Raw genomic sequence first — 26,821 nt, 5'->3', positions numbered from 1 at the left:
ATGCTTTTGACAAACAGCCGTGTTCCAGTCTCTTATTTAGATGCGTATATATTACGATCAATTCTCACGCAGAAGATAATGTGCAAAAACCCTACTGGAAAGGGAAAAATAAATTTTAAACCAAAAATTCAATACAAAAACTTGAATTGTTTTAACCATAACCGAACATTTGTTTGTGTGTATATTTATTAGTCGGTGCTGTCAATTCATGATTCAATAATAAAAGGTTTGCTCAAAAAGCAGTTTTCTCGCTCCCTCTTAACAAAATCGTCTCCCTTATCAAGGCACTGTGTGTGGGTTCGTGTGTGTGTGCATAGCTTTTGTAAGGGAGCTAAGGGAGTGTCAAAACTCTAATGTCAATAATGAGCAAACCTTTAATTATTGAATCAAGCTGTCAATTAAAATTTCCTCACTTAATAAGGAAACAACCAAACAGAGTTGATTACAAATTGATCTATCAGCATCAAATCGATGTTGAATTTGCTTAACTTTACTTTATCCAAATATGTAATGCAAAATAAAAGAAATCTCGATCGGCGATCACTGAAACGCAGCTAGCAACTGTATACTCGAAAAAGCAATGTTGCCACTTTTTCTCTTTAAACCATGTTCGAATCGTGGAAATTTTGGAAGATCACAGGGTTGCTTTTAGCATTTAGATTCTTAATGCAAAAATAGAGTTGCATTTAGTTGCATTTAGGTGACGAATTTTGTATGGATAAATGTACATTTAGAGTAGCATTTAGAGCTAAATGCGCTAAATGTGCTTTTACGCGTAAGCAAAAACAGCCCATTAGTCTGGACCCCTGTGGGGGAACATTTTGTAAATTACCTATGTAATTTCCCTGTTTAAAATTTAATTTGACTTTTTAAACAGGGGCAACACTCTCACAGTTAAGAAGCAAAGCTTTTAATAACCATTTCGACTGTGTTTGTTGTAAAATGAATTCACCTTGTTTACAACAAACACATCATTTTGACATTCAGTAGTACCGCGGCGAAAATTTAATTAACCATCAACACCACCTTGTATAAATTCGCCTTGCCAATGACAGTATGGCTATCTACGAATAATTTGTTAGTATAATTTTTTACTTACTGGGTTGGTCAACTGGTTGGCCGATAAATCAATGCGTGTGTAGGGCCTTTTTTCGGATCCGCTGATTTCATGGCCAATTTGTACCTTTGGTAAAAATGATGTGCTTTTTTGTAATTGTGCTTTTTACTGATCATCGTACAGTTTACTAGGTAAAACATTAACAGCTGATTGCCAAAAAAATGCCTACAGCTGAGATCATCTGATTTTTGGTTTTGCTTTTACCTTTTACAATTTCCTTTATTTCTATTAAAATTTCTTCCATTTCTATTACAATTCTTTCAAAATACACCAACACACTAAACCAAAAACGCCGATCCACTAACCAAAAACACATCTACAGATTTACGTTCTTTGCTTCCAGAAAAAACGGTAAGAAGAAGAATTACGTTAATTTTGGGACTGTAAAATTGTCAATATGCGTATAAGTTGTGGTAATTTTAGGTTTTTCTGTCAACACCACCTTGTATAAATTCGCCTTGGAGTGATCGATGATAGAAATGAAGTAGTGAAATAACAAAAAAGATGGCAGCGACTCTTTTCAATTATTTTCCGTCGGCATTTAACATGCGCATGCGCCTAGATTTTGTTTATTTTGTAATTTTAATCAAATGTAAGAAAATTAAATCTATAGATTTACGTTCTTTCGCGGCACATTTTCGAAGTAATGTGAATGTAGATTTACGTTCTTTGATAAAGTACATATTATAATTCTACACGTGCTATAAAAGATTGCATGCGGGATGGAATCCTTCGTATATGCCGTGAAATATATTTTCATGACCCGTAGCAACTCTGTCATTGTAAGCTATTCAGCACGACCCGATTGTGAATCGTTCCCATCAATCGCCATATTGATTTTAGACGAAAAATCTCAACCAGCCACATTGGATCGTGTCATTTGGACGTTGCTCTTAAAAGAATAAATTTTCTCAGCGATTTCAAGACCTAAAGGTATGGAAAATTCAAAAGAAAATGTGCTTCATTATTTATATTTTGTATACGTCTAACAAAGAATTGGGTAAGGAATGGAATTGATGGATAATTCTGCAGAGTTGTCTAGGCGTAGACGATTACTCGTGAAGTTGTAATTTGGGGGTTTAGTAAAATTACATAACATTATATTTGACTTAAATAAGTTTTGATTGTGGACAACTCGCTTGCATAGTTTTGTTAAATGGTATGGTATAAGAACATAAACCAAATATTTTAGTATATATTTGAAGAGTTAATGAAAGAAAATGCACAGTTGGGAAAACACGAAGTATTCATGCCTTCAAGTTCATTTTTTACGCAGGAATTTTAAAAAACGTTTACCCGATTAGGACAAAGACATAACAGCAAAGCCGTCTAAACGGTCAATACATTGGAGAAATACCAGCGAAGCTGAAATCTCTGCACATCATAACCGGATAAACTTCGGGACCAAGCATTGCCTACCAAGGAATAATACAGTAAGAACGAACATGTAAATGTCCTTTTTTGCATTGACATCCTTAAATTTCATATTTTTTATCGCTAAAAATAAATATTTTCTTGGTTCCAAATTTTTAAAAAATTTTAATTAAGGCAAAAGCAAAGGCAAGCACTTGGCTTAACTTTACTTTTGAACAAGAAAATATACTAAAAAAAAAATAAATAGCGAATAGAAATTGCTATGAGTATAAAAGCAGCTGAAGGCGCAATAGTTCTGCAATTTATTAAAAAGGCTACAGTTTGATTTACAGATACTAACATCACAACAGCTGTCGGAAAAATTAACAGACAATCTACCATGTCTTCTATGAATCAGCGACTAAAACGTGATATGGGATTTGATAACGATTCGCGCAGAGAAGATCGTAGGCGACGCAGTCGCTCCGGTAGTCGCTCGCGTCAACGTCGTTACCGCCGCAAGAGTAATGATAGTCGCTCACGTAGTCGCAGTCGTTCCGTGGAATATCGTAGACGTCATGTAGACAGACGTACACGCAGTCGCAGCAGAAGTTTAAATCGTCGGGATAGATACAACACCAGTCGACGACATAGAGATTCACGTAGCCGTACTCCTACACGTTCGCATCGCAGCAATAGGCGAGATTCTCGTTCACGCAGTTCAGACAGAAAAACACGTGATGGTGAACGTCGCCATAATTCTAATGAAAACAAAACTTCTACGTCCAATTCTGGGTCTAACAATGGCTCCACAACAACACAACCGCAGCTAGAAAATACAGATTTGCAGCACCTACCGCTGCCGAAACGTGAACCTATTGGTGCCTATTACAATCTTGATACAGATGAACCGATCGATAAAGAACGCATACATCGTGAAATGGAAGAGAAATTAAGACAAGCACTGGCTAAAGAAGGCAAAGTATATCCACCCAAAAAGCCAGAGGCGTCACATCCAGTATTCGCGAACGATGGTTCATTTTTGGAAATTTTTAAGAAAATGCAAGCGCAACAGAATGCAACACCGGCAACAGTCCCTACCGCCGTGGCACCAATACCGGCTGCACCTTTACTTGCATCTACCTCAAATGCTGCCGCCTATATTGCGGCTACATCGACCGGGAAATGTGCGCCGCCACCACCAATTGTTGGACGTCGGCGTGGTGGAAAAATTTTGAAAACTGGAGTTGTAGCGAAGCAAAAAGCTCAAGCTGAACAAAATGAAGATCCGAAAGATTTCTGGTCACTGTATTTAGCGGAAGTAAACAAATATAAGAATCATGCTTGCGATTCCGACGGCGGCACTAGGCCCCTAGTTAAGTGAGCCTAAATTCGCGTTGAACTGAACTTGAATTGAAATTCGTGCATATGCATGTATGCATATATGTACATACTTCGAGTTTTCCCCCAGCGTGACAAAAATTCTGTGCATATACATTAATTATGTTAAGAACTTTAATTCGAACTGAATTATGAATCAATTCCACTTCTACAACAATCCTGTGAATAATTTTCTGATTGCATTATACATTTAGTGGCAATTCTAGTTGTAAGTTTTCATTTATCAGTAGGCTAAGTGGTAAGAATAGAACCTTTAAAACAAGGAAACATTTAAATGATTGCCCCCTAATTTTGCTGGCTAAGTACACTTATTTACATTTTTCGAGAAAATGTTACAAAGCAGGAATACATTAAACTTTTTTTTTTGTATTTTGTGTAATGTCAATATTAATTTATTTTGTGTTTACTCTTTACTAACTTGTATTTCATTTCGCTATACCATAGTCAGCTTCCAATTACATATCTCTTCCTTTTACTAACATTAACATTTTTCGTTTTTCACCTTCAACTAACATTCATTATTCTCCTCATTTTCTTGTTTGCATAAATGTGATTATTACATAACATTGCTTGAAGAGCGGAAAGAAAATTACTGTCCATGTCTAAAAAAGAACAAAAAAAGAGCGAACTCGAATATAAGATGGAAACAGTTCCGATGGACCCGCGTTTTCCAAATATGAATGTAACACGACATTGCTGGTTTTCCTATGTGGAATACCATCGTTGTCAGAAGAGTCGCGGAGAAGGGGATGAATCATGCCAATATTTTCAAAAAGTTTTCAAAACAATGTGTCCCAATGCTTGGGTGGAAAAGTGGGGTGAACAACGGGAAGCTGGTGTGTTTCCAGGCAGAATTTAAAATCGACCGCAATTAGTATATATTCTTAATTATTGTTGAATTTAATCAAAAAATATGCAATTTTCAAACCACTCCGATATACACGTACGCACACGCAACCACTTTTTCACCTATTTGCTATAAATTTCTTTAATAAAAATTATTTTTAGTGTAGGGAATTGGGAACGTTTTTTCGATCGGTACTCAACCAAGTTATTCATAGAGCGGCTAGAGTATCAAGCAAATTTATTTGTGAACTGAAGGCTTGTTGAAAAGGAAAACAGATTTGTGAGCTATATACAAGTTAAAAAGTGTATGGTTTGAATCTTATTTGGGGCATAGTTTTTACGCGTTTTAAACTGAAAAAAAGTTTGCAATCTTGTTCTTTTAAATTACCTTTTTACTATTTCTTTCTATAATTTCTGTCTTGTTTTTATTTATATTTTTTTTTTGTAAAAGATATCTGCTGATGCAAAACTTTAATGAGATTAAGGTTAAACATACTCTTAAACATGCTTAAAATATCGATTATAGACAATATTAATCATTCATCCATATAACTAATGAACGCATTTCTCTTGTATGTGTCGTTACATCCTGATTTCGTGTAATCATCACAATTGCTCGATCGCACACTCCTTCGCTTTGCCTTTTCCTACTTGTGCGATTTATTAATTGCAGTATTTTTTAATATAACAAAAAATTTCCATGTCAAAAAAAGGCAAAGAAGATACTATGACGTATAAACTGGAAACAGCACCATTCGATCCACGATTCCCCAACCAGAACGTGACACGCTACTGCTACCAATCTTACATTGACTACCATCGCTGCCAGAAGGTGCGTGGAGAAAAGTACGAACCATGCAACTACTTCAAGAAGGTATTCTCATCCATGTGTCCCAATGCTTGGGTGGAAAGGTGGAATGACCAGCGTGAAGCCGGTACCTTCCCTGGCAGAATTTAAACAGGTATTTGTGGAGATGGAACAACGCCAGAATAGCAATTTGAAGGAATATATTTGCTGCTTTCCGCTTACAAATTTATCAACTAAATGCCATAATACATACCTTCATCTGTGAAATTATGTATTAAATATGAAAACAATGTTTTCAATATAAATGAAAGTAATGGCTATTTGGAAATGAAATTACATAATATTGAAACTAAGTGTGTTATGATAAATAAATAGATAACTTCGTATTTGTGAATTTTTTATTTCTTATTAAGTTCATAATGGCTGCGTTTCTTTATACATTCCAGACAATCCCATTTCTCAACCAGAATAAACTGAACGCGTTTGAAATATACGTTAACATATCATCAGGAACGTTCTAAAGAATAAGTAAACAAAAAAGTTTATTCCAAACGTTCAGAATGTATAAAGAAATGCAGCCAATATGTTATAGACGAAGAAAATGCAGTCGAGTCTGCGTAACCGGAACGACGCAAATTTATATCGTCGTCCTTATGGCAGAAGCATGAATGTGGAAGTTTACCAATTTTGGGTTAGTGCGTCGACTTTACTAAACTTTAGATGTTCTATGTTATTCCAAAAAAATAGAATACCATGGGAGCACGCAAACCACATATTTTACAATGTCAATTACATGAATAGAGTTAAGTCTCATGAAAAAAACTTTAAACTTGATTTCCAACATTTTCTCATTTTTACACCGTCATGTTTCTGGCAGAGGGGGACGATACCTGACCGTGTTGTCACATCAGAATATTACTCAAAAAATACTTAGTGAGACTCTTTCTTCCTGCCCTAGAACCTGCTGAGAATTCGAAGCCGGTGAAATATGTAGGAAATCTCCTTGGGATGAACACAAAAGTTTATAACCATCCCCGTAGGATTTCATGCTATTACAAACGCCTCTGCATCTTTATAAATGTGTTTGTATGTACATATCGTCGTTTAAAGTAAAAACTGCGTAACTGACATTTGCTGCCAAAAATTGGATTTGCTCACATCCTTATCCATTCGTCCTGAAATATACTAGCCAGAAATGAGATTGCTTTATAAAAAAGAGAGCCATTTTGAAATATGAGTTTTTTACTCCCTAGAAAATAATTCATGCAACCTCACATACGCGGTTTTGCATTATCTTGATAGGCGGTTTTGGATTTTGTTGATACGCGGTTTTGTACTTTAAACGACGATATATACTTTAGTTTACCTTTAATGCTATGCTATTGAAGTGACAGAAGGCCGTTTATAGCGGAATTTTAATTTCTTTTTCGGCTCATTGGTAAGTAAGAGGATTTGTGAAGTATTTTATATCGTTTACAAAGAACTTTAGTCGAAATAATTAGGGCAAATATCCAAAGACAAAATTACAATCCATTACTTGAATTATTTTTAGGCCCAAAATAATCCATTATATGCATTGCCGGTTCATTTCTTCGCGAACTTTATAACAAAATTGCTAATAATGTTACTTTGACATTGTGGACCAAAAAATCTTTGTAGAAATTTGCAGATAAATCCGGTGAAATGAGAAAATTTTGCTAACTAAAATAATAATCGGCTCTATACCGAAAATCGTCGACGATCGTCAGCGCATCAGTAAAATAGCTGACGATGGCTGCTTAGTTAATTAGATTTAACGTTAGTCTTGTAGCAAATTGTGTGCCGAAATGCTAAGTTACGTTAAAATCCTGCTGCATAATATTCTCATTATCTGGGTCAAATCAGTATACATAAAAACCACGTAAAACCAGGTAAAAACTGCACGATTTCTTATTTCTGCAGTGAAACTTAGATTTTTACTTTAAGTAAAATAGCATTTATAAAATAAATATACAGCACATCTTTGAATGTAGACAGTTTTTCGTTTAGATTAGGCAGCTTAAATCTTTACATTTTAATTTTACAATTTGTTTATTCAATACTATCTAAGTGTAAATTACAATCTACATAATTGCAATTATGAAACGATTATAATAACGGCATTTGTATCTTTATACTGGGGCCTTCTGTAATTTTTTTGTTTGTGTTAGCCCACCACCTGGTATTGGAAATTACAGGAGAATATGAATACTTTAATCACATGAACCGTCTAGCCAGCCATCTCTCCATCGTTCATTAACCTTAGAGCAGTCAAATTGTGGTTTGCCTAACTTGACATTGACCCGATTGTGGAACTTGCACAGCCATTGCGAAAATTCATATTGTGAGTTTACTTGCGCCGGATGATCTTTGAGACTGAAAAAAAAATATATATGTAATCACTGCCGTTGTAATAGCATTGAGCCTGTTCACTCGGGCAATAGCTACAGGGCAATGTCGCATCTTATGATGCAACCAAAAAAAACGTTAAAGAATTGGGAAATGCAACAAAAATTACCCAAAAATTGGCAGATGTCCCCACATTAAACATATTGCAGGGACTCCCAGAGTTTGCAGGAAAATCTGTTTCGCCATTGATAAACCTTACGTGAAATGGCATACGGAAAGTTCCTGGAACAGGCTTAATAATGCCCCGGTGCAATTACTTCACTGCGGACAGGCTCATTTATCTAAGCAACTTACTCCTTGCGGAAATCCTTGGCGCAGTGCTCACATGGATAAACGCGCGACAACACTTCAAGAAATGTTTTGATATCTTTTTTTTGATGGTCAGTGGGATTATCTTGATAAAATGCCGCCATTGTGTGTAGTAGACCCCATGTTGAGCGACCTAACGCCACTTTATCCAATGGGCAACCATTTGGCGCAGCTTCACTCGCTTCTGTTTTGGTTTCCTTTGACGTATCCTAGAAAGTTTTAATAAATGTTAATAGGCCTGCAATTATGAAACCTTGCCTACGCGATTCTCATGCTGCCTTGTGCTTAATCCAACCTTTTGGAAAGTACAAGCACTTACCGCCTTGTGAAATATTTGCCGTTGCTGTTTTGACCAATACTTAAAATCTGTGCACGTGCGGCAATTGCTATCTGGTTTGGCCGGTGTTCCATACGGATCGTGTTTCGACATAATTATTTCCAAAACAACCTGCAGTCAAAATAAAACCAATAAAATTTGAAAATTTCCCCCTTTAATTGCAGTGAAAGACTTTATTGCCGCAACCGCTGTCAGCTGTGATGAAATGTCAGTACTAGGGATGGCAGCGATTAATCATTTGATTAAAGTAATCGAGTTTATTTTAGTCCATTTACGTCCCAACAAGCATTTCAGTAAATGTTTTTAAAAATAACTTAAATTAAGTTTGCTATAATAAGCGTTAAATAAGCATTTTTAATATTAAGCTTATTAAACGTTGTTTCAAATAAACCTTTAATAAGTTTTGAGTGCGAATGTTTATAAATAACTTAAACTTATAAATGAAATGTAAATGCCAACGACATGAAGTAGTAAATATAAAATTTTTTCAATCGTAAGTGACGTGTTTACGTTTTTTAAAATATATTATTAAAAGAAAAAATTAAATAAAACCGATGTGGTAAAAAAAAGTCCAATCCAGGACCCGCTGCGCTAATCGGTGGAGCATTCGAGTCTTCAAATGATGAGTTCCCCTTATCCTTTCTTAGTTTAACATTCAATTAAAAATGTATTAAATTTTTTTCAGAAAAGTTCATCAATGAGAATGGCGGCGATGAAGCGGAATATATAGCTGCATCGATGTCGCTTTTCTGATTTGCCAATAACCGCAAGTAATTGAAAGCACGCAACAAGATGTAATAATTAACTTTTTTATGCTTAATTTGTATGTGTTATTGTGAATTTGTATGCTAAAATGTCTATTCCCTATTTATATTTTCGCGACTTTAGATGAGTCCGCCGAAAATTCGCATTTCGTTTAGTTTCTAGATGTTAAGCAATCTATGTATGAGTTTTTAATGAAATATCTTTAAATAAAGGGTTATAAAAGTGTTTATAAAAAGCTTTCTTTTGAAATACGTATTGTCGTACCCAAGGCGAATACATATAAGGTGGTATCGATTCAACAAACACAACAATTACTTGTATTTTGTTTTTGCTTTTAGCGGGCCATTGTCAAATTTCAGCTATTCTTCCCCGAATGAAAAAGGGCGACAGAAAACACAAACACTCTCACGTTTTCACTCACTCGCTAACGAAATACAAAATTTTGACAATCAAACGCTACTCACAGCTGATGAAACAACACCACCTTATATAAATTCGCCTTGGTCGTACCTGATGCCAGATAAAACTTTGTGACTTTGCGTGACATTTATAATTTAAAACTATGTTCCCATTAGCGTAATTTAGAGGTCAATCTTAATTTACGCATAAATTTAGTACAAACTAAGTAATTTCGCCTTGTAAAGTCTCTCAGTAAATTAAGTTGAAAGTACGTAGTTTATCTTAAACCAAGAACCAAATCACGAACAAATCAGTGTCGGCTCTAATTTTATCGATATTAATCGAAAAAAGCATTGTCCCATAACTGATATGTCATCGTGTTTGGACGTTTTTGTTTTTAATAATCGCGCGTGGTAGTTTGTAAAATATTTCCAGAGACATTTGATCACTCATCTAAAATCTAAAAAACTACCACAAACAACTCAGAATATAAAACTATACGCAATTACTCACATTCGCGATCTCTTTTGGTTAAATAAACAATAACACAGGGTTGCTACAAAGCTGTCAAGACAAATAAAGAATCGCGTGTATGAACGCACTTAATTTAGTGAGGTATTTTAAACGAAACTAAGTATTTTATGTTGGTAATGTGAACATAGTTTTACCAGCAAAGCACCAGATGTAAAAAGTATTCCACAATGAACGCCAAGAAAACTGCTTCTACTGCTATGGTCGGATGACAAATTTGCGGGTGAATGTTTTTTTAGGCGAAACTCACGATAAGGCTGAATTTGTTTTTTTTTAAATTTTGAGTTAAGTGACCTATGCTCTTCACTTAAATAAAAATTAAATCAGGCCAAATCCTTCTCAAATCAGGCAGGCTGACATCTTCACATTGCAGATTTGATTGCCGATGAAATATGTTATTCTAAAAGGAAAATGAGAGGATACGTATTTTTTCTTGTTTTGAAAAAAAACGATTTTTAATTAAGATATGCGAATATCAATTTTGAATGATAAAAATAAAAGAAAGCGATAAAAATATTTGGTTTTGCTATTTTTTGCTAATTAAGATAAATAATTTTATTTTCCTGATTCTTATAGTTGGCCTAGCCTTCATTGAAAATTCGTTTGAAATTTGCAAAAATCTTTAAAATTAACAAAATGGCTGCCAATTTTCTAAAAAGAAAGTTAAAGAAAGTAAAGTTGATTTACTCGAAAAAGCCACCGTTTTTTCTTCAAAATTTTTCAACAAATTCTTACCAATATGAGTTATTACCAAAGAACGTAGATTCCGTTATTTACGTTGAGGAAGAATTGATATAAGTTTAAAGCGGGCTAATCCATTTTTGAAGTCAGGAGATTTTTTCCAAATTAAAAAAATTAAAAATTTTATTATACAAATTTTATTTGGCAAATATGATAGATATTATATTAATCTTATTATTTTATTACATATTTAAAAATAATTTTTTTGCCAAGTATGTTCAGCTATTCTGGCCAAGTTAGAGGTTTGTATATATGGCAACTTCACTTCGAAAATTGGAACTATAGATTTTTTATTTCTAAGTAATGTTTCAAAGCGCAAAGAGAGCTGTGAGAGTATAATATTATTTTTTCACTTATTTTTAATAAAAATCCTCCAAATATGCCTACAACAATTATTATTTTTTGGTATAAATGCAATTCATATGGCTATCGATAAAAAACTTTAAAATAAAGACAGAAATAAAAATAAACAAAATCACAATTTGATACGCTTGAATGCATTTATTTAAATTGTAATTTTTATCCAATTTTACCCCAAAAATATTAAACGTTTATAATTTTGCGTGTATAATTACCAATGCTGAGGATAAAAAAGAGAAAAAGCAATAGATGACACGGAGAGTAATCGCTTCTAAGTTTCAAGGTAAGTAAAGTCCAAGTCTTGCACAATTGAGCTTCAAAAGACTCGGTCCCCATTTTCATTGTTATCGACCATTCAAAGATGATCACCCCTATTCTGCAACTCTTTCGTATTCGGATTTTGCTACGAATCGTAGAAATAGTATGCTGCAATCCGAATCGTATTTTCGAATTTTCGAAATTCGTAACAATGGCATGCCTAAAAAACGAACGAGTAAGCTTTTTTGCGTAATTTTGTACGAAAACAATTCTGTGTCGGAGGCGAAATAAAAGATGTTAATCGATGTGTTTGCAAGAAATATTGGTGGTGTTCATTTAAACAGATAAATTTGCCTTTCGCATATACGTATATTTTTATCCACTGCTTTATATAAACGAGCAAAAAAGAATATTTGTTGCCCCTTATCGGGAAACTTTGGTCCGGTTTAGTTAATGTACAACGATTTTCGGTTGTTGTGTCCAAACGCATAACCCGAATAATCAAAGGATTCACATTTTATTTAAGATAAATGTTTCAAATTTCCAACCACTAGCTTATTAATAAACTCGGTTTGCACTATGCACTTTTTTGTAAATTTCGACGTGGGTTCTGCGCAAAAATAGTGTAGACGGCGTAGCCGGAGTGATATGCACAATAAATGTTGTATACCTTTGACACGCGGAAGACCCACTTCCCCGCAACACAGAAATGAGAATTCTACTTAGTAAGGGTTATAATCCCTAAGCGCGGCCGAAGGCAGAAGCAAGTGCAACAGGTGGTGGACTAACAAAGTGCATGTTTTCAATGGCTTGGAAGAAGCTGTTATTGCATTAACTGGATTGAGAACCAGAGCTTCAGGCATAGGAGGAGTTTGGCTTGTGGTTCAACAATTCAACCAGAAGCTGACATAGATGCGCCCATGGTTACTATGCCCGACAGCTCCGCATACCTTTGTGAATCCATTGCCATAGCGCCCGCTTACTCTGCTGCTATAATTGCAAATACATCAGAATCCACAATTTTCCTCAAAATATTGAAAATCAATAAATTTTATTATAAACAAGCACATGATGAGTGTTTTTTAATTCCTTTCCACTTTGTTTTCCTTCATTCAGCTATCTTCGAAAAACAACTGATAGCTGGCAATGCTGCACATGTTTCCGCAAGGGTTGCAGCATGTGGATCTTTCGTTTTTCGTATTTCGTAGCGTAGCTACGGTTTTAGAATAAGGGGGGATATTTTTGAATACCTGTAACCATGATACAAAAAATTTGTCAAAATTTTTGACAAAAATAAGTTTTTGAAGTTTCATAAATTGTACAAAATTATGAGCTACCTTGCCACATTGATAGCAATCAAACAATACATTATAGGATTTAGGGCCGGTTGCTCAAAGCCTGATTGACACTAATCACCGATTAACATCGTTATCGACGTTTTCGGCTCCATGCAAATAACATGGTGTCGGTAACGATGTTTAACCGGGGATTAGTGTCAACCAGGCTTTGAGCAACCGGCCCTTAATGTTATGCGTGGGAAATGTTCGGTTATTTGTACAAAGATTTTTTGGTAGGGAGCGGAGGGGGAAGGGATGTGTCACCTAAAACTCATTTAGGGGATTCCCTTAAAAGTCTTAAACCGTGTAAAACTCGTAAGTTTACATGGCTTTTATAGGAACGCCCCCTTTGTGAAAAGGTGTAAATAGGTTCGTAAAGTGACTTTGACAGACCAACCAGGATTTTGAGAACGAATTTTTGTTTCGTAGTATTTCCCATAACATCACACCATCTTGTATCTTGGCTAATATACAATTAACAATTTATTTTCATTATTAACCGACTTCCAAAAAAGGAGTAGGTTATCAGTTCGTCGGAATATTTTTTTTATTATTTTATTTTTTCTATGTATGTTACCGCTTAACTTGGTCCACGTCAACCGATTTCGATAATTCTTTTTGCATCGGAAAGGTAGTGTCTCAGAGGTGGTCCCATACTGGTTAAGATCCGATCAGTGGATCATGAAATAAATACATATATATTTTTTTTATATGAGAGTTGAAGTCGGTTTTTTTTTGCTAAAAATTACTTGTTTTATCATACATTTTAGTATACAAATTTCGGCCTCTCAGCAACACTGAAGTTTATGAGGTCGTTCGCGCATCAAATTTGCCTCGTAAATTTACGAGGGGCTCATAAATAGAGCTCCATAAGAATTTTGACAATTCTTTTACGAGGCTCGTAAATTTATGAGCCTTACGAGGTTTATTAGACTTTTACGAGTTTAAGGGTAGACCCCTATTAGAAAGAGTACGGTATAAACTTTAAGAAAAGTTATCCTTCGCCTCCCTGCCCCTTTCTACCGGCACTGGGGGCCCATTTTAAAATTGGGTAAAATTAGCATTTTCGCACAGAAAAATTAAACTCGTGTTAGGCCATTAGCAGTATTTTTGCGCAAAACTTCTATCCGCGTTGGTGGCCTTTGGCCGCGCTAGAAAAAATAACCTCATCAGTCCAACTCCGGTTACGCCATCCACAGTATTTTCGCGCAAAATCCACCTCCAAATTTACGAATTAAGGCATAATCCTTTGGCTAGACGTACCCTGCAAAAATCGTTGGACCATGTAGTCTATTTATGGTAAATTGGAGTACTTACAAAAGAGTTCCTCTGTCATGCTGTAGCGGACCAACTCGTGTCTCTGCGCCAGCTTATTGTTTGTTATCCGATCACTGCTCGTAATTTAACGAAATGTGATTGAAGTTGAGCATTTGAAAGCACATTTGCATGTCTGGCTGCAGCTGAACGTGTAGAGATGCTCGCTGTTATTTCTTAGCTCCCAGCATGTTCGGGTTCGAATGCCATCAGAGACAACATGTAATTTTTAATTTTTGTCTTGGTTTTTATTAATTTCGAAAAAGCATTTGAGAAGTGAAGAACAAAAGCGTGTATAAACGAAAAAATATAACAACAATGCCATTGTTAATATGTTGGAGTAGTTTTGTGCTACTCTGATGTAATTCAGGGATGGAGTATATGGTCCTGCCCTAGGACATCGCAATGTTAATTGGACCATATTTTTTTATATGAATTGTGGTTAATTTTGGAGTACTCTTTGGTCCTTAGGGAGTACTCTTTACACGCATGCATGGAGTAGTCGCGATTTTTGCAGGGTATATGTTAAAACTTTTTAAATACGGCCCCGCGTTTGGTTACGATAACCCAAAATAATTGTTAGGGATAAATCGATACAAGTAAATCCAAGTACATACATACTCGATACTTTTCTCAATTTACCAAGTAGTTTTTTACGCGATACTTTTTACTGCGATCCAAGTAGGTATCGAAAAAAAAGTATTTGTATCGGAAGCGCAAAACTTATTATGCTTCAGCATCTTCTTTAAAAAGCAACCCATTAGAGCAATGTGCACTAAATTTCCGCAGCTATATAAGCAAGCCCGTCTATACATAACTTTTGTTGGGTCATCTGTCCCTTGCTAGAGGCTTTTCTCACGTACAACTATCATTTGGAGAAATATAAGAGTTATTTTCTTAAACTTATTTTATATGAAAAAACTTTATTTATTAATCTTGTAAAAATGTATTCTATTGTTTTTGTATGAAAAAATATTAGAAGATATATAATCTTGTAAAAATGCATATTTTTTGTGCAAAATATGCAATAACTTTGAAAAATCTGCAAAATCGTAGTTCTTTGTACAAGTACTCGATACCTTTCCGATACTGAGTAGGTATCGATACCTTGTTTGATACAAGTACAAGTACTGATTTGAGTAATACCTTGATGGTATCGATTTATCCCTACTCATTCTATAAACAAAAATTTTATATAATGAAACTGCAGTAGTTTTCATCTTATGTGGATAATTCTTGTCACAAATATGTACATAGTTTCGTGCTTATGTTTATGTACAAGTAATTTTTAGCCAAAAAAAACCGACTTCAACTCTCATATAAAAAAATATATATATATATATCTCATGATCCACTGATCGGATCTTAACCAGATTAGTATGGGACCACCTCTGAGACAATACCTTTCCGATGCATTACTCTATCTCAAAAAACTTTTCAAGAACGCCCTATTTCAGAATTCGTTTCAAAAACGCCCTATCTCAGCTGCCGATTAAAAAACGCCCTATATCAGCATATTTTCAATACATTTTGAAGTAAGATAGGGCATTTTTGAACCGAATTTTGAGATAGGGTGTTTTTCAATTAAATTCTGAAATAGGGCGTTCTTGAAAAGTTTTTTGAGATAGAGCGTTTTCGAACTGGCTGCCGAGATAGGTCGATCTTCCACTCAGCCATCGATATATCGTCCTTTAAAGTACAAAACCGCGTATCGTCATTCTGCAAAACCGCGTAACTGACATTGGCTGCCAAAAATTTGATTTGTTGTGTTTTGCATTATCTTGATACGCGGTTTTGTATTTTGTTGATACGCGGTTTTGTACTTTAAACGGCGATATATACATTCACGAATTTCAAATTTTATTAAGAAATTTTTGTAAACTTTTTGGGTATGCATTTTTGTAGTCTATTCAATTTTAGTATAATAATGTGCAAGTTTGAATTAAAAGTCAACAGTAGTAGGCTACATGTAAATTTGAATAGGTTGCAAAACTGCATACCCAAAAAGTTTCTAAAAATTCTGCATTTTTGTGAACTTTGCCTAAAGTTTTATGGCCTTAAAGCTCAGTTAGTCTAGACTTAATTTATTTATTTTTAAGAAATACAAAAACGAGAGTCTGGCAAGCCTGATTCTCTCACCGGTCTCAATTTCCGTAAGACCGTAACTTAAGAACCTAAAACCTACAGGTTCTTAAGTTTCTTACGGTAAGTTAAGTTTTATCTAACCGCCAACACAGTTTCTCATATAACAGGTTGGCCAAAATATTAAGTTAAGTTAAGTTACGGAAATTAAGTCTAGACTAACTGAACTTTTATTCAAAAAAATAAAAAAAGGCTTAAAAACTGAAAAATTTATAAAAATGTCATTTTATTAAGCTTTTTAAACCTACTTTAATTTTTATGAATAAGACCATTAAACTTTAACTTATTCGGTTTATGTTATGCAACAGACTACTCGTAATTTTATTTTACTTTAAGTGATGGACAAAATTGAATGATAGTAATCCATATGAGGAAAGAAAATTGGGTTGCCAATGGAAGAAAAAATTTAAAATCGCCAAATAAGGTATCGAGTATTAACGTACTCATTTTTATACCCTCAGTACTTATAAAAGATTCTGCACTGTTAATAGCTTGCAGATGTGACTTTTGTAAATTAGTAAAGTGTTACAGCAATTATTAAAAACCGAATGTTATTTCATCTTTGACTTTTCGTATTTCCTCCGTCTGAATATGTTTTATAAATTTATGTAGATTTTTTATACTTTACTAGCAGACCCGGCGAACTTCGTCCCGCCCAAAATTATTTTTTTATTGAAACATTTGGTCCAACGTTTTCAAAAACAATTCACGTTGCCGTTTGGTTTTGTGGTCGTCAGAAGGTATATACTCCATTGCTGTCTTCGATTTTTAGAAATAACGACTCCAGCTCCGGCGGCGGTTGTTTTGCAATAGCACCCAATATCTATATATATCGAATATGGGCCAAATCAGATCATAAAACCGATTTTTAGTAATAACTCGACTGTACCGCCACCAGGCATTTTAAGTTGTGAACCTAAACTATACAGGGACCCACTCAACACACATAACAAAATTTAATTAAAATCGTTTCGGTCGTTTAGGAGGAGTTCACTCAGAAACATACGTACCGAAGAATTATATATACATTTGTATTGACAAATAGGTAGAAGTTTCAATAGTTTTGGAAGGCATCACGTCCCCTTTTCCAATATACCCCACTTTTCTACATGAGTATGAGATTCATTTCAAATTTTTCCCTACCAAGTTCTAGGAGTCTACCACAAATACTTCCAGAGATATGCAGTATGAAAAATTCGATTTCTATCGAGTTATATTTTTTTTCTATGGATACGTTTTCGAAATATTTGCAATTTACCGTTATTCAGCTTAAAACAAAAAGTGGGTCCACTTAGTGACGTATATCTTACGAACCAATTTAATAATCTTAATTTGCAAATGAAAGCTTATAAAATTCTCCATAAACCATATATACATCACTTTCTGATAGGACCTATCATTCCAGTTTTGTTTTTATTTTTTAATGAAAAAATGAAAAAAAAAATCAAACTTTAACAGAAGATAAATTAAAAAAAAAATACAGTTGTGTACCAAATTTTTGCATCTGTGCTAAAGCCTGTTAATAAAAAAAAAAAAAAAATCAAGTGACTAATGATGAAATTCAATGGATAAATAAAAGAATAATAGTGGCCAAATGAAAATACGCAAAGATTTTTGTATGAATTATGGGCACAAAAATCTATCTGGTTTCGATAGTAAAGAACGAAAATGGTTGCTTGGTTTTATCTATCAATTTATTTATTAATTTAGCTTTAATTTCCTATTTTTAAAACCTACATTAATTTTTTTGAGTAATGAATTGTGCTCTTGATGCACTGCTGCACCTATCGCCACTTTGTGCCTTCATAAATACGTGGGTCACCTGCAGACTAAAAGGAAACGGATGTTGGCATAACACTGGGTGGGGCGAGGCGGAAGTTGCTGGCGGCAGAGATCTGAGAACTTGTGTCTTTTCAATGCTACGGGAGATTCTATAAAGTTGAGATCCCTGAGGCTGAATGCTGGTTTATTTCCAGCACTGAGTCCGTACTCACACGTTGTCGAATCTTTACTGAGGATCTGGTGTCTTCATCGCAAATAATGGGAATAAGCTCCACTTTTCTCTTGGGGAATATGCTTCGGTATTCCAGGTTGAGGTATTTGCAATCCTCAAGGCCATGGACTACGTGGTGGAAAATAGGTGGAGGGTAAGGAGTTTACGTGTCTGCAATGATAGCTAAGCTGCGCTGAAGGCATTGGCGAGCCCCTTATCTTAGTACTTCCAAACTAGTTCGGCAATGCAAGTATCGACTAAATTACATATGTTGGTAAGCATAGCGTGCTTGCTTTACTCTGGGTGTCAGGTCACTCGGGAGCACCTGGTAATGAGACATCTAATCATTTGGACAGAGTTGGCTTAGACCGGCCATTCCTCGATCCGCAACCAGTTATAGCATTCTCTACTTCGGCCATCCGAGTCACCATCAGAAACTGGGTGAATACTTTGCTCAGCAATGACTGGGAGGCATCGAGGGTCTGCTGGTGTGCAGAACTCATGTTGCTTTCATTCTCAGAAGATCTATCTAGTTTTTTGCTCGCACTGCGCATACGGGACTGTATACAACTTGTTGGACTGCTGACTGGTCACTTCACGTAGCGTAAGAAGATGAGACAATGGAACACTTGTTGTGCTTCTTGCTTGCTTGGAAGATAATGTAAATAACGCTGGCGCTCAGAGTGCTCTTAAAAAATATATACCTCTATATAACTCCTCAGAGAGAGAGAGTACTTTGATGGCTTTACGAGCTCTGTATTTTAAAACACATTTTTTTTATATATACAATACAAGAAAATATTTTGTTTTGTCACACCGAATTTAGGTTGGAACTCAGCCGCGATGTCAATTTACATTGTTATATGTAATCTTCCCATTTTTTGACGAGCTTTGGGAATATGGTAGAAATGGCAGGGAGTCCGCCGAAACCAGTAAAGCTTTGAAAGAGGTCTATGAGAATAAAAAGTTTGGGAACCTCTGCTCTAAATGGATACTTAGAGCCGTAAGGTTGGTATCAGCACCTCTTTCGGCAAGAGGAAAAATTTTGGAAGGTGCCCCAAGCCCTATCTCGAAAAACATTTTTTGGACCACTCTAATGTACATATATAATTAAAAAACAATTTTACTAAACTTCATTTTCATTGTTGCTGGTTTATCTCTACGAAAGTTTTATTTTATAATCACCCGCTGACGTAAGTTTTATTTTTAATCGCTATCCTCTAGCTTACACGCGTGTAAATGTGTTGTTTAGAAACATCTGTATACAAAATTGTTTACAATTTGAACAGCCGCTGGTCTTATCAGTGTACCGGTGCACCACGGTGTATGGTCTTACAACGACTAAGTTCATAAGTTTATCAGTAAAATGTTTTACGTGCTAAATACATTTACTTGGTCGGGTTGCTTGTTTTTTTAGATTTGCGTTGTGAAAATTATTTTAAATGCTTGTGAGTCATTACGTAGGGAGAGCGTTATATACGCAATTTTCGAGGAAACATCTTTAGTATTCAAAACATGATTTATTCATGCTCTCGATTGGCGCTGTAACCGTTTAAATGATTTCGTTGGATATGATTTAATCAGTGTAAAATTATTAAGATGTGTTGAGCACATGCATCTAAAATTTCCTTTAAAATCGCCTCATGTAAACACCGTATAAAGGATTTTTCTTAGAGGGGTCGGCAAATCTTCGATTGTACATATTTCTGCCCTTAGAAAGTGTCTTATGAAAAGCTACCTGCTCCAACAGGTCTATGCCTGAACTGCCCAAGCCATTGAAGAAATGGCCGCACAGAAATTTGGCACTGCCGGGTATTTGAACAGCATAACCGATTCGTTCTTATTCGGGTGTCGTTAGAACCCTTATATTCGGTTAAGAGAGAGAATTGTGCTGTCTGGAATTATCTGGAAACACTAAGCTGTGTTACAAATGCCTATTACATATCACCGCATCTCATGAGTCTCAATCGGTATTGGGACTACTCGGCCTCGATTCAGGAATAAATCACTCCAAAAATCGGACTAAAGACAAAATTTCCATAGTAGATTTACATTTTTAATTTTTGCTTTTATGCGAACCCAAAATTTAAAAACAACTGAATAAAAAATTTCACTATGGGAATAGGAAAAGCTTTGAAAACTACCCTAACTTATTTGCCTGATTTACTCAATGTCTGGTTGGCCAAAAAAGTGGAAACATTTTTAGTCAGAGGTAATAAAAATACTTAAAAAATACACTCGGGTTGTTAATAATTAATGGAAAATCCGTTGTTTTTGATGACTTCTCTTACTCTTTTTGGCCATCGAGCCTACGAGTTTCCGACATTTGTCAACTGGAATAGCATAGCATGAGCCCTGAAAAATTTTCCACAATCAAGCTGCATTCGAAGGAGAATGTCTGTCGACTTCGATTTATAAATTATTTTAAGGGTTGTTTATTGGATTTATATCGGGAGACTGTGACGGCCAATCCAAAACATATTTTTTTTGTTGGAACCCAATTTTTCGTGCACCTGGCGGTGTGCTTTGGTTCGTTGTCCTACTGAAAAGGCCATTTTAACGGCATCAGTCCAGTGTTGGAAAAGTAGACACAATAGTGCCATTTTTGGCACTTTCATTCACAGGGGCACTTTTGGCACAATTCGTCCTCTTTTGGCACTATCATTAAATACAGAAACGTATAATAAAACGCCACTACATAACAAAAAATCACATACCACATTATAGATTAAAAAATATATAAAAAGTGAAAATTAAAAGCACTAAAATTGAAATAAGGGCCGTGAGAAATATTTGCAGACCGCTGAATTCTACTGTGAATACGCAGTACGTTTTCGCAACAACAAGCTTTTAATTCAGAATTTTTAGAAATATTCTAAGTTTGCAGTTTTATAGTCCATTAAATAAAAGTGGAAGTTTCTGCAATATCCCGATGATTTTTGATATTTAAAAAAAATAAAAAATTATCGCAAAAATGTATGCACACAATATATACGGTGGCGAGAATGTAAATAGGCAAAAGGCAAAGTTGATCAAAATTTTAAAATTCTTAAACAGATTTTTAGATTTTTTTTGATCATGCAGGTTTGCAGCCCAATAAAGTTTAGTATAAAAAATGCAAGTTCGAAGTAGCTTGGACTTACCGTTGAGGCAATTTGTTCTTCGCGCATTTTCTTCCATACAAAGTATGTTTGACAATTTTTTTGTATGCATACAATGTGCCACTACTTAAATTTTACACCACTAAAATTGAATGGGCTACAAAACTGCATACTCAGAATGGTTCTAAGAATTTTAATTAAAAAGCTCAAAATTTTGATGAAACTTTGTCAAATTTGGTTAAATTTGCACAAAGTTTGATGTACATACATATGTACAGGATTTTCGTAATATAACGAGCTACACTTTCATAAAAAAATAATAAACATTAAGAAATCGAAAGGGGAATAGCCAAAAAATGCTAAACTGTCTCTTTCATATTTGTATTTTTGCCACTGTATCTACAGCTTATATTTTTCATATCCATGAATGTTTTGAGGGAATTAGTATTATTTTTTACAATGTCACTAAATTCAGGTTCATTAAAAAAAAAAAAACAAAAAAAAAATCTAAAAAACAACTTAGGCAATTTTTTTTCCAAGAATGAAATATAGCGAGAGTACCAGTTTAACAAAATAAAATATAACCAAGGATCATAGAAAATAAGGCTCCCCTATATTCTAATGGCCTTATTCATAAAAAATAAAGTAGGTTTAAAGAGCTTTATAAATTGACGTTTTCATACATTTTTCAATTTATAAACCTTTTATAAAGCTACTATATTTTTTATGAATAAGGCCATTAGTATGTTCTTTGTTATAATGAAACGTTAGTAGTAAAACTGGTTTTTGAGCCACAATACACGAAGACTCTTGTTAAATTAATAAAGAAAACACTGAAAATCGGGATTCAACCGGTAGAAATATGAAAATCGGGACACTTATACGTCCCGACTTTTAAAAAATATTCAGCGGGACAATTTTCTCAAAATCGCCACTATCCCTCCAAAATCGGTACAAATGGTCACCGTATCTATACTTCATGTGTTTTATATGTGCAAATAATTACAACATTCTGTATTTAATTATTTCGTACCGGAAATGCCAATTAATGTTTACTTATGCATACATGCCATGAAAATATGAATTTACAGAGGTATAACATAACAGATTTTTAGTGTCTAGTACAACTTTGTGCTTATGAATTAATGCTTTTTCAAGCTAATTTGCAGATTATTGCATTTCGCCGAAGCAATCAATGTATATTTGTCGTTTAGCCTTAAGTAAATGTTTTAATTGTACTAGTGTGTTTTACCTATCAACTTAAAAAAAAAAATCCCACATAAATTACACGTGAATTATAAATTAACTACACTTTAAGGCAGTGGTCTATAAAAAATCAATACGTCTACATAGTTGTATCTGTAATAAAATTTCTGCCCTAAGTTTCAAATGCATTTAGCACAATAATTTGCACTAGAGATGCGCCGAAAGTAGGTATATACTTATATGTAATTATATGAGTAAATGTGGTATAAATTTATATCTATGTATATTAGGGCCGTCCTTCAAATAGAAACATCATGGCGTAACGTTTTATTTTGTTCTACGTATAAATTAAAGACATTCTTGAAAATTTAAAAATTTGAAACAAAGAAGCTCGTTATTAGGGTTTGAAAGTTTTTTTTTTAAATCGCAAAAATTCGACAAGAATTTGACTTTAACCAGCAATAACACTGCGAGTTTATGAAATTATATGAGTAAGTAGGGACGCTAAGTCAAAGCTGCCCTGAGTAAAACTTTTGTAAAATTTTTGCAATGTAAAAAAAGTTAAAATTTTGTTACAACCTTAAAGTTTATTTAAAATTTTTAAAATTTCGCGAATGCCTTTATTTTGTACGTGAAACAAAATAAAGGGGTGCGTGCGCCTTAAAAAATTTCGATGTTGATATTTTAAGTACCACCCTACTGAATATATTTACATATTTATATCTGTAGGTGTTATTAGTTACATATGTATGTACTCTACCAGAAGTGGCTTGTTTATTAAAAAAATGTTTTTTTTATTTCGTGTTATTTTTCAATTTCGTTTAAAGTACAAAACCGCGTATCAACAAACGCAAAACCGCGTATGTGAGATTGCATAAATTATTTTCTAGATAGTAAAAACACTCATATTCCAAAATGGTTCTCTTTTTTATAAAGCAATCGCATTTCTGGCTAGTATATTTCAGGACGAATGGATAAGGATTGAGCCAAGGGCTTGTGTGAACAAATCCAATTTTTGTCAGCAAATGTCAGTTACGTGGTTTTGCAGATTGGCAATACGCGGCTTTGTACTTTAAATGACGATGTGTATTTGCTAGTTGTAAGATGTTCATTGGCTTTCATTGCTTACTGATTTATTTTGTCTAACTAAGTAGTATGCGGATGTGACATTCTAATATGTCAGTGTCATGGGTAATTCTCGAATCCAGGTGACTTTTTTCGACATATGTAACGTAAATACTAAGGAAAAAATATAGTAGAGTGCGAAGCAAAGTGATGAGCATATCACCGACCGTATTTGTTTAATGTGGATACAAAAATTAGATATAGTGTCGTACTTGTATTTGCTTTAAAATATAAATTTTTCCGCAAATCAGGTAAAACTTTAACATTTAATTTTCCATCCCTGCCTAGAATATTTACTAAAATTGTGTAACACTGTGCTAACAGTAAATCATGAGCACTGCTGCCTTTCAATGAAATGGTCTCTATGAGGACCACAAACCTTACGGAATCTATATAAATATAGACATATTAATTATACATATCCAAAATAGATAGTGCAATAGATTAAGACACGTTTCTTTGGTTTTCCGCCCATCGTAACGGCATTGCGTGCAACATCTCGCTCAGTGGTCTCAACGAAGCCCGGCAATAAGAATTCCTTTTATCACAGGTAGAGTACTTAATTGAATATAAAGTACGCCAATCGGGTATTTTCTTGGCCAACTGACGCCTTTTGGGAATGCCCAAGTCCTTCTACACCTCATTTAACCATCGCATAGGAGGCCTTTCTCTTCCTTTGATATCACCAATGGGATCCGCGCTGAATACTTTTAGGGCTGGACCGTTTCCATGATATGATTGAGTCAGCGGAGCCGCTGTATTTTAAATCGCTACGGTATTCGCTAGCGCCAACGCGCAAAGGCCCGTAGATTTTCTGCAGGATCTTTCCCTCGATAATTTCAAGAGTCCCATATGCCAGCACAGAGTATAAATAGAGTGTGGTTTTCATACGTCGAGAGAGGAATTTACTTCTCAATTGCCTACTCAGTCCAAAGTAGCACTTGTTGGTAAGAATGATTCTCCGGCGCCAGGCGGGCTTTATCATCGGTGTTAAGGCTGAATCCTAAATTAACGAAGTCCTCTTCTTTTTCGAAATTATAACTCTTAACAGTGTGCCGACGAGTCAACGTGTGTGCCGAGTCTGGCAAGCTCTGCTTTTTGTGTGATGGCAGGAGTTAGTTCATTTTGCATTGCATTCGATTTGTCTGAAACTTCAACTGCTATCAAGCGGCGAGGCCTTTCCCAATTACGATGGAGCTGATGGTACTGCTCAATGTCGTTCCCCATCGCCGTATTAGTTTCGCTGGGATACCACATTCAGACACCGCGACAGAAAGGCACCTCATTTTAGTGCTGTCGAAGCGGCATTGAAACCGACAAATATATTCTCTTCTCGCAGGCATTTTCCGATACCTGGCATAAGGTGAATAGCTGGACTATGGTAAAGTTACCTGGTCTAATGCCACATTGTTAAGGTCCAATAAATTCGCTGAGGATAAGCTTTAGCTTCTCACACAATACGCTCGATTAGACTTTATAGCCAATGCTTAGAAGGCTGATCCCGCGCTACTTGTCGAAATTGCGGGGTCGCCTTTCTTGCGGATTGGGCAGAGCACAGTTAAGTGACAGTCGTTCATCAGCCGTGAAATTGCCATTCGTACCACGTCATAATCAGGCGGTGGGATATCGATTTCGTCGTAATCGCCTGAGTTTTCGCCTTCATGTTGTTTTTGTTGTGGTAACGGCTTACTTAACCCTGCCTAGATCGGATAGAACTTTAATTATTGTCTTGCTGTTTCGAAAGGATTTGACCAGAGCGGTGTTACGTTGAATTGGGTTGAGTAGACATGTAAATACATATGTGATTGGTATCGTGCCATATGCTGGGCACGCATTAGGTATACAGTGGTCGAGTCTGGATAGGTAGGAGTTGAGGCGGCTACAGCATACAGACCGTAATGGGGCCAAAGCTGCGCGCGTCTCTCTCGCCAGTTGAAACCCACTATAGTCCAGTCTGTTCGGGTGCTCGACAGTGGTTCTGTTGGGAACTCGAGTGCTAATGGAAGTGGCAAGGGGATACTCTATTTAGCTGTTCAGCTTGGAAGCGTTTATGAGGAATGGAATCTCTTCACAGAGTCCGCATCATATCAATCGGGCAGTGAACTTCTTGGCCACAACCGAAATCGACTATAAGCATGTCCATTGCCATTGACGGCCAAATCTTAGAGTATTCTTAGCTGCAGACCATTTCAAGTGTATCTATGTACGTACACATTCATAACTCATTACCGTGAGACCTCCTGCATATGTGGAATCTTGTGCTTAACACTTACTTCTATGAGCAGAAGAAGAAATTTGTTTTTTAATGAATTTTCTCTCGAAAAAAGTTAGGATAGCTACACACCGGGTTATCAGGATGATGCATATTATTATAAAAGAATACTAAATTGGTCCAGTTTCGAAACATCCTGTTGCTGTTGTATGCTAAAAAAGAGAAAAACAACTCTAAGTTAAACATAACTGATGATTGAATGATTAAATTACATCACAAGTCAATAAGCCAACGTTGCTGAAACATTTCAATCAATAAAAGGAACGGAAAAAAATAAATACGTACGTATGTATGAGTATAAACAAAAAAATAGTAAAGATGCATTTTAAGATTACGACCAGTTTTTGTGATCGCCACAAATTCGCTTACATCGACATTTTCCAATCAATAAAAGCCCAGCCACTTTCAAATCAATCAATCAGTTTGCTGCGAATATTCTGAGAGGTACGAGCAAACCTGACGAAGATGAATAAATTTACGGTAAATAAAAAAAATTGTAGGGAATTAAGCTAAAAATTTATACTCTTTCGTGTTTGCAGGTAATTTTTGTTACACTAGCAGTGCTGGGCGCTGTTAGTGCCTACGGCGGCGGCGGCGGCGGCTCAAAATATGGAGGTGGTAGTGGTGGCTTCGGTCCTGGCGGCGGCAGCGGTGGCGGAAATAGTGGAGGTGGCGGCTT

The 26,821-nt window shown here is 35.3% G+C and overlaps 5 protein-coding genes across 10 annotated transcripts in view; 4 read left to right on the top strand and 1 right to left on the bottom strand.

Annotated features, from left to right (window-relative positions):
• Positions 1-1,913: 1,913 nt before the first annotated feature.
• LOC118733938 (arginine/serine-rich coiled-coil protein 2) lies at positions 1,914-4,221 on the top strand. Of its 4 annotated transcripts, none has more exons than XM_036463579.1 (3): positions 1,914-2,050; positions 2,394-2,564; positions 2,824-4,221. In XM_036463579.1, the coding sequence occupies exon 3, from the start codon at positions 2,871-2,873 to the stop codon at positions 3,852-3,854; it is 984 nt and encodes a 327-aa protein (XP_036319472.1). In that variant the 5' UTR covers positions 1,914-2,050; positions 2,394-2,564; positions 2,824-2,870; the 3' UTR covers positions 3,855-4,221. The 4 variants fall into 4 exon arrangements, with proteins under 4 accessions (XP_036319472.1, XP_036319470.1, XP_036319471.1 ...); XM_036463577.1 differs by having other exon boundaries at positions 1,915-2,050; positions 2,394-2,550; XM_036463578.1 differs by having other exon boundaries at positions 1,915-2,050; positions 2,394-2,550; positions 2,812-4,221.
• Positions 4,222-4,398: 177 nt separating this feature from the next.
• On the top strand, positions 4,399-5,055 carry LOC118733939 (cytochrome c oxidase subunit 6b-2-like). The gene has a single exon (XM_036463581.1). The coding sequence runs from the start codon at positions 4,470-4,472 to the stop codon at positions 4,728-4,730; it is 261 nt and encodes an 86-aa protein (XP_036319474.1). The 5' UTR covers positions 4,399-4,469; the 3' UTR covers positions 4,731-5,055.
• Positions 5,056-5,390: 335 nt separating this feature from the next.
• On the top strand, positions 5,391-5,834 carry LOC118733940 (cytochrome c oxidase subunit 6B2). Its single transcript, XM_036463582.1, has one exon. It carries the CDS (start codon positions 5,418-5,420, stop codon positions 5,673-5,675), a length of 258 nt encoding a protein of 85 aa, XP_036319475.1. The 5' UTR covers positions 5,391-5,417; the 3' UTR covers positions 5,676-5,834.
• An 878-nt stretch (positions 5,835-6,712) lies between these two features.
• Positions 6,713-26,821, bottom strand: part of LOC118733935 (FAD-linked sulfhydryl oxidase ALR) — a 21,383-nt gene continuing 1,274 nt past the window's right edge. Inside the window, exons 1-4 of one of the 3 annotated variants that reach the window (XM_036463573.1) lie at positions 8,771-8,860; positions 8,581-8,709; positions 8,247-8,470; positions 6,715-7,919 (exon numbers count right to left, since the gene is read on the bottom strand). In XM_036463573.1, the coding sequence (XP_036319466.1) occupies positions 7,757-7,919; positions 8,247-8,470; positions 8,581-8,691 (498 nt within the window). In that variant the 5' untranslated portion in view covers positions 8,692-8,709; positions 8,771-8,860 and the 3' untranslated portion in view covers positions 6,715-7,756. Of the gene's footprint in view, positions 7,920-8,246; positions 8,471-8,580; positions 8,861-26,821 lie in introns of those variants that run through there. The other 2 variants (XM_036463572.1, XM_036463574.1) reach the window with 2 other exon arrangements.
• LOC118733936 (acanthoscurrin-1-like) overlaps positions 26,514-26,821 on the top strand; it is a 631-nt gene continuing 323 nt past the window's right edge. Inside the window, exons 1-2 of the mRNA XM_036463575.1 lie at positions 26,514-26,622; positions 26,682-26,811. Coding sequence (XP_036319468.1) covers positions 26,608-26,622; positions 26,682-26,811 — 145 coding nt within the window. The 5' untranslated portion in view covers positions 26,514-26,607. The remainder of the gene's footprint in view (positions 26,623-26,681; positions 26,812-26,821) is intronic.

The sequence above is a fragment of the Rhagoletis pomonella genome, unplaced genomic scaffold (genome assembly GCF_013731165.1).
Source record: "Rhagoletis pomonella isolate Grant_MI unplaced genomic scaffold, Rhpom_1.0 Rhpom_scaffold_00002, whole genome shotgun sequence".
Taxonomy (NCBI): domain Eukaryota; kingdom Metazoa; phylum Arthropoda; class Insecta; order Diptera; family Tephritidae; genus Rhagoletis; species Rhagoletis pomonella.
The sequence above is the reverse complement of the archived record's forward strand: the minus strand, read 5'-3'. Positions and strand labels throughout refer to the sequence as shown.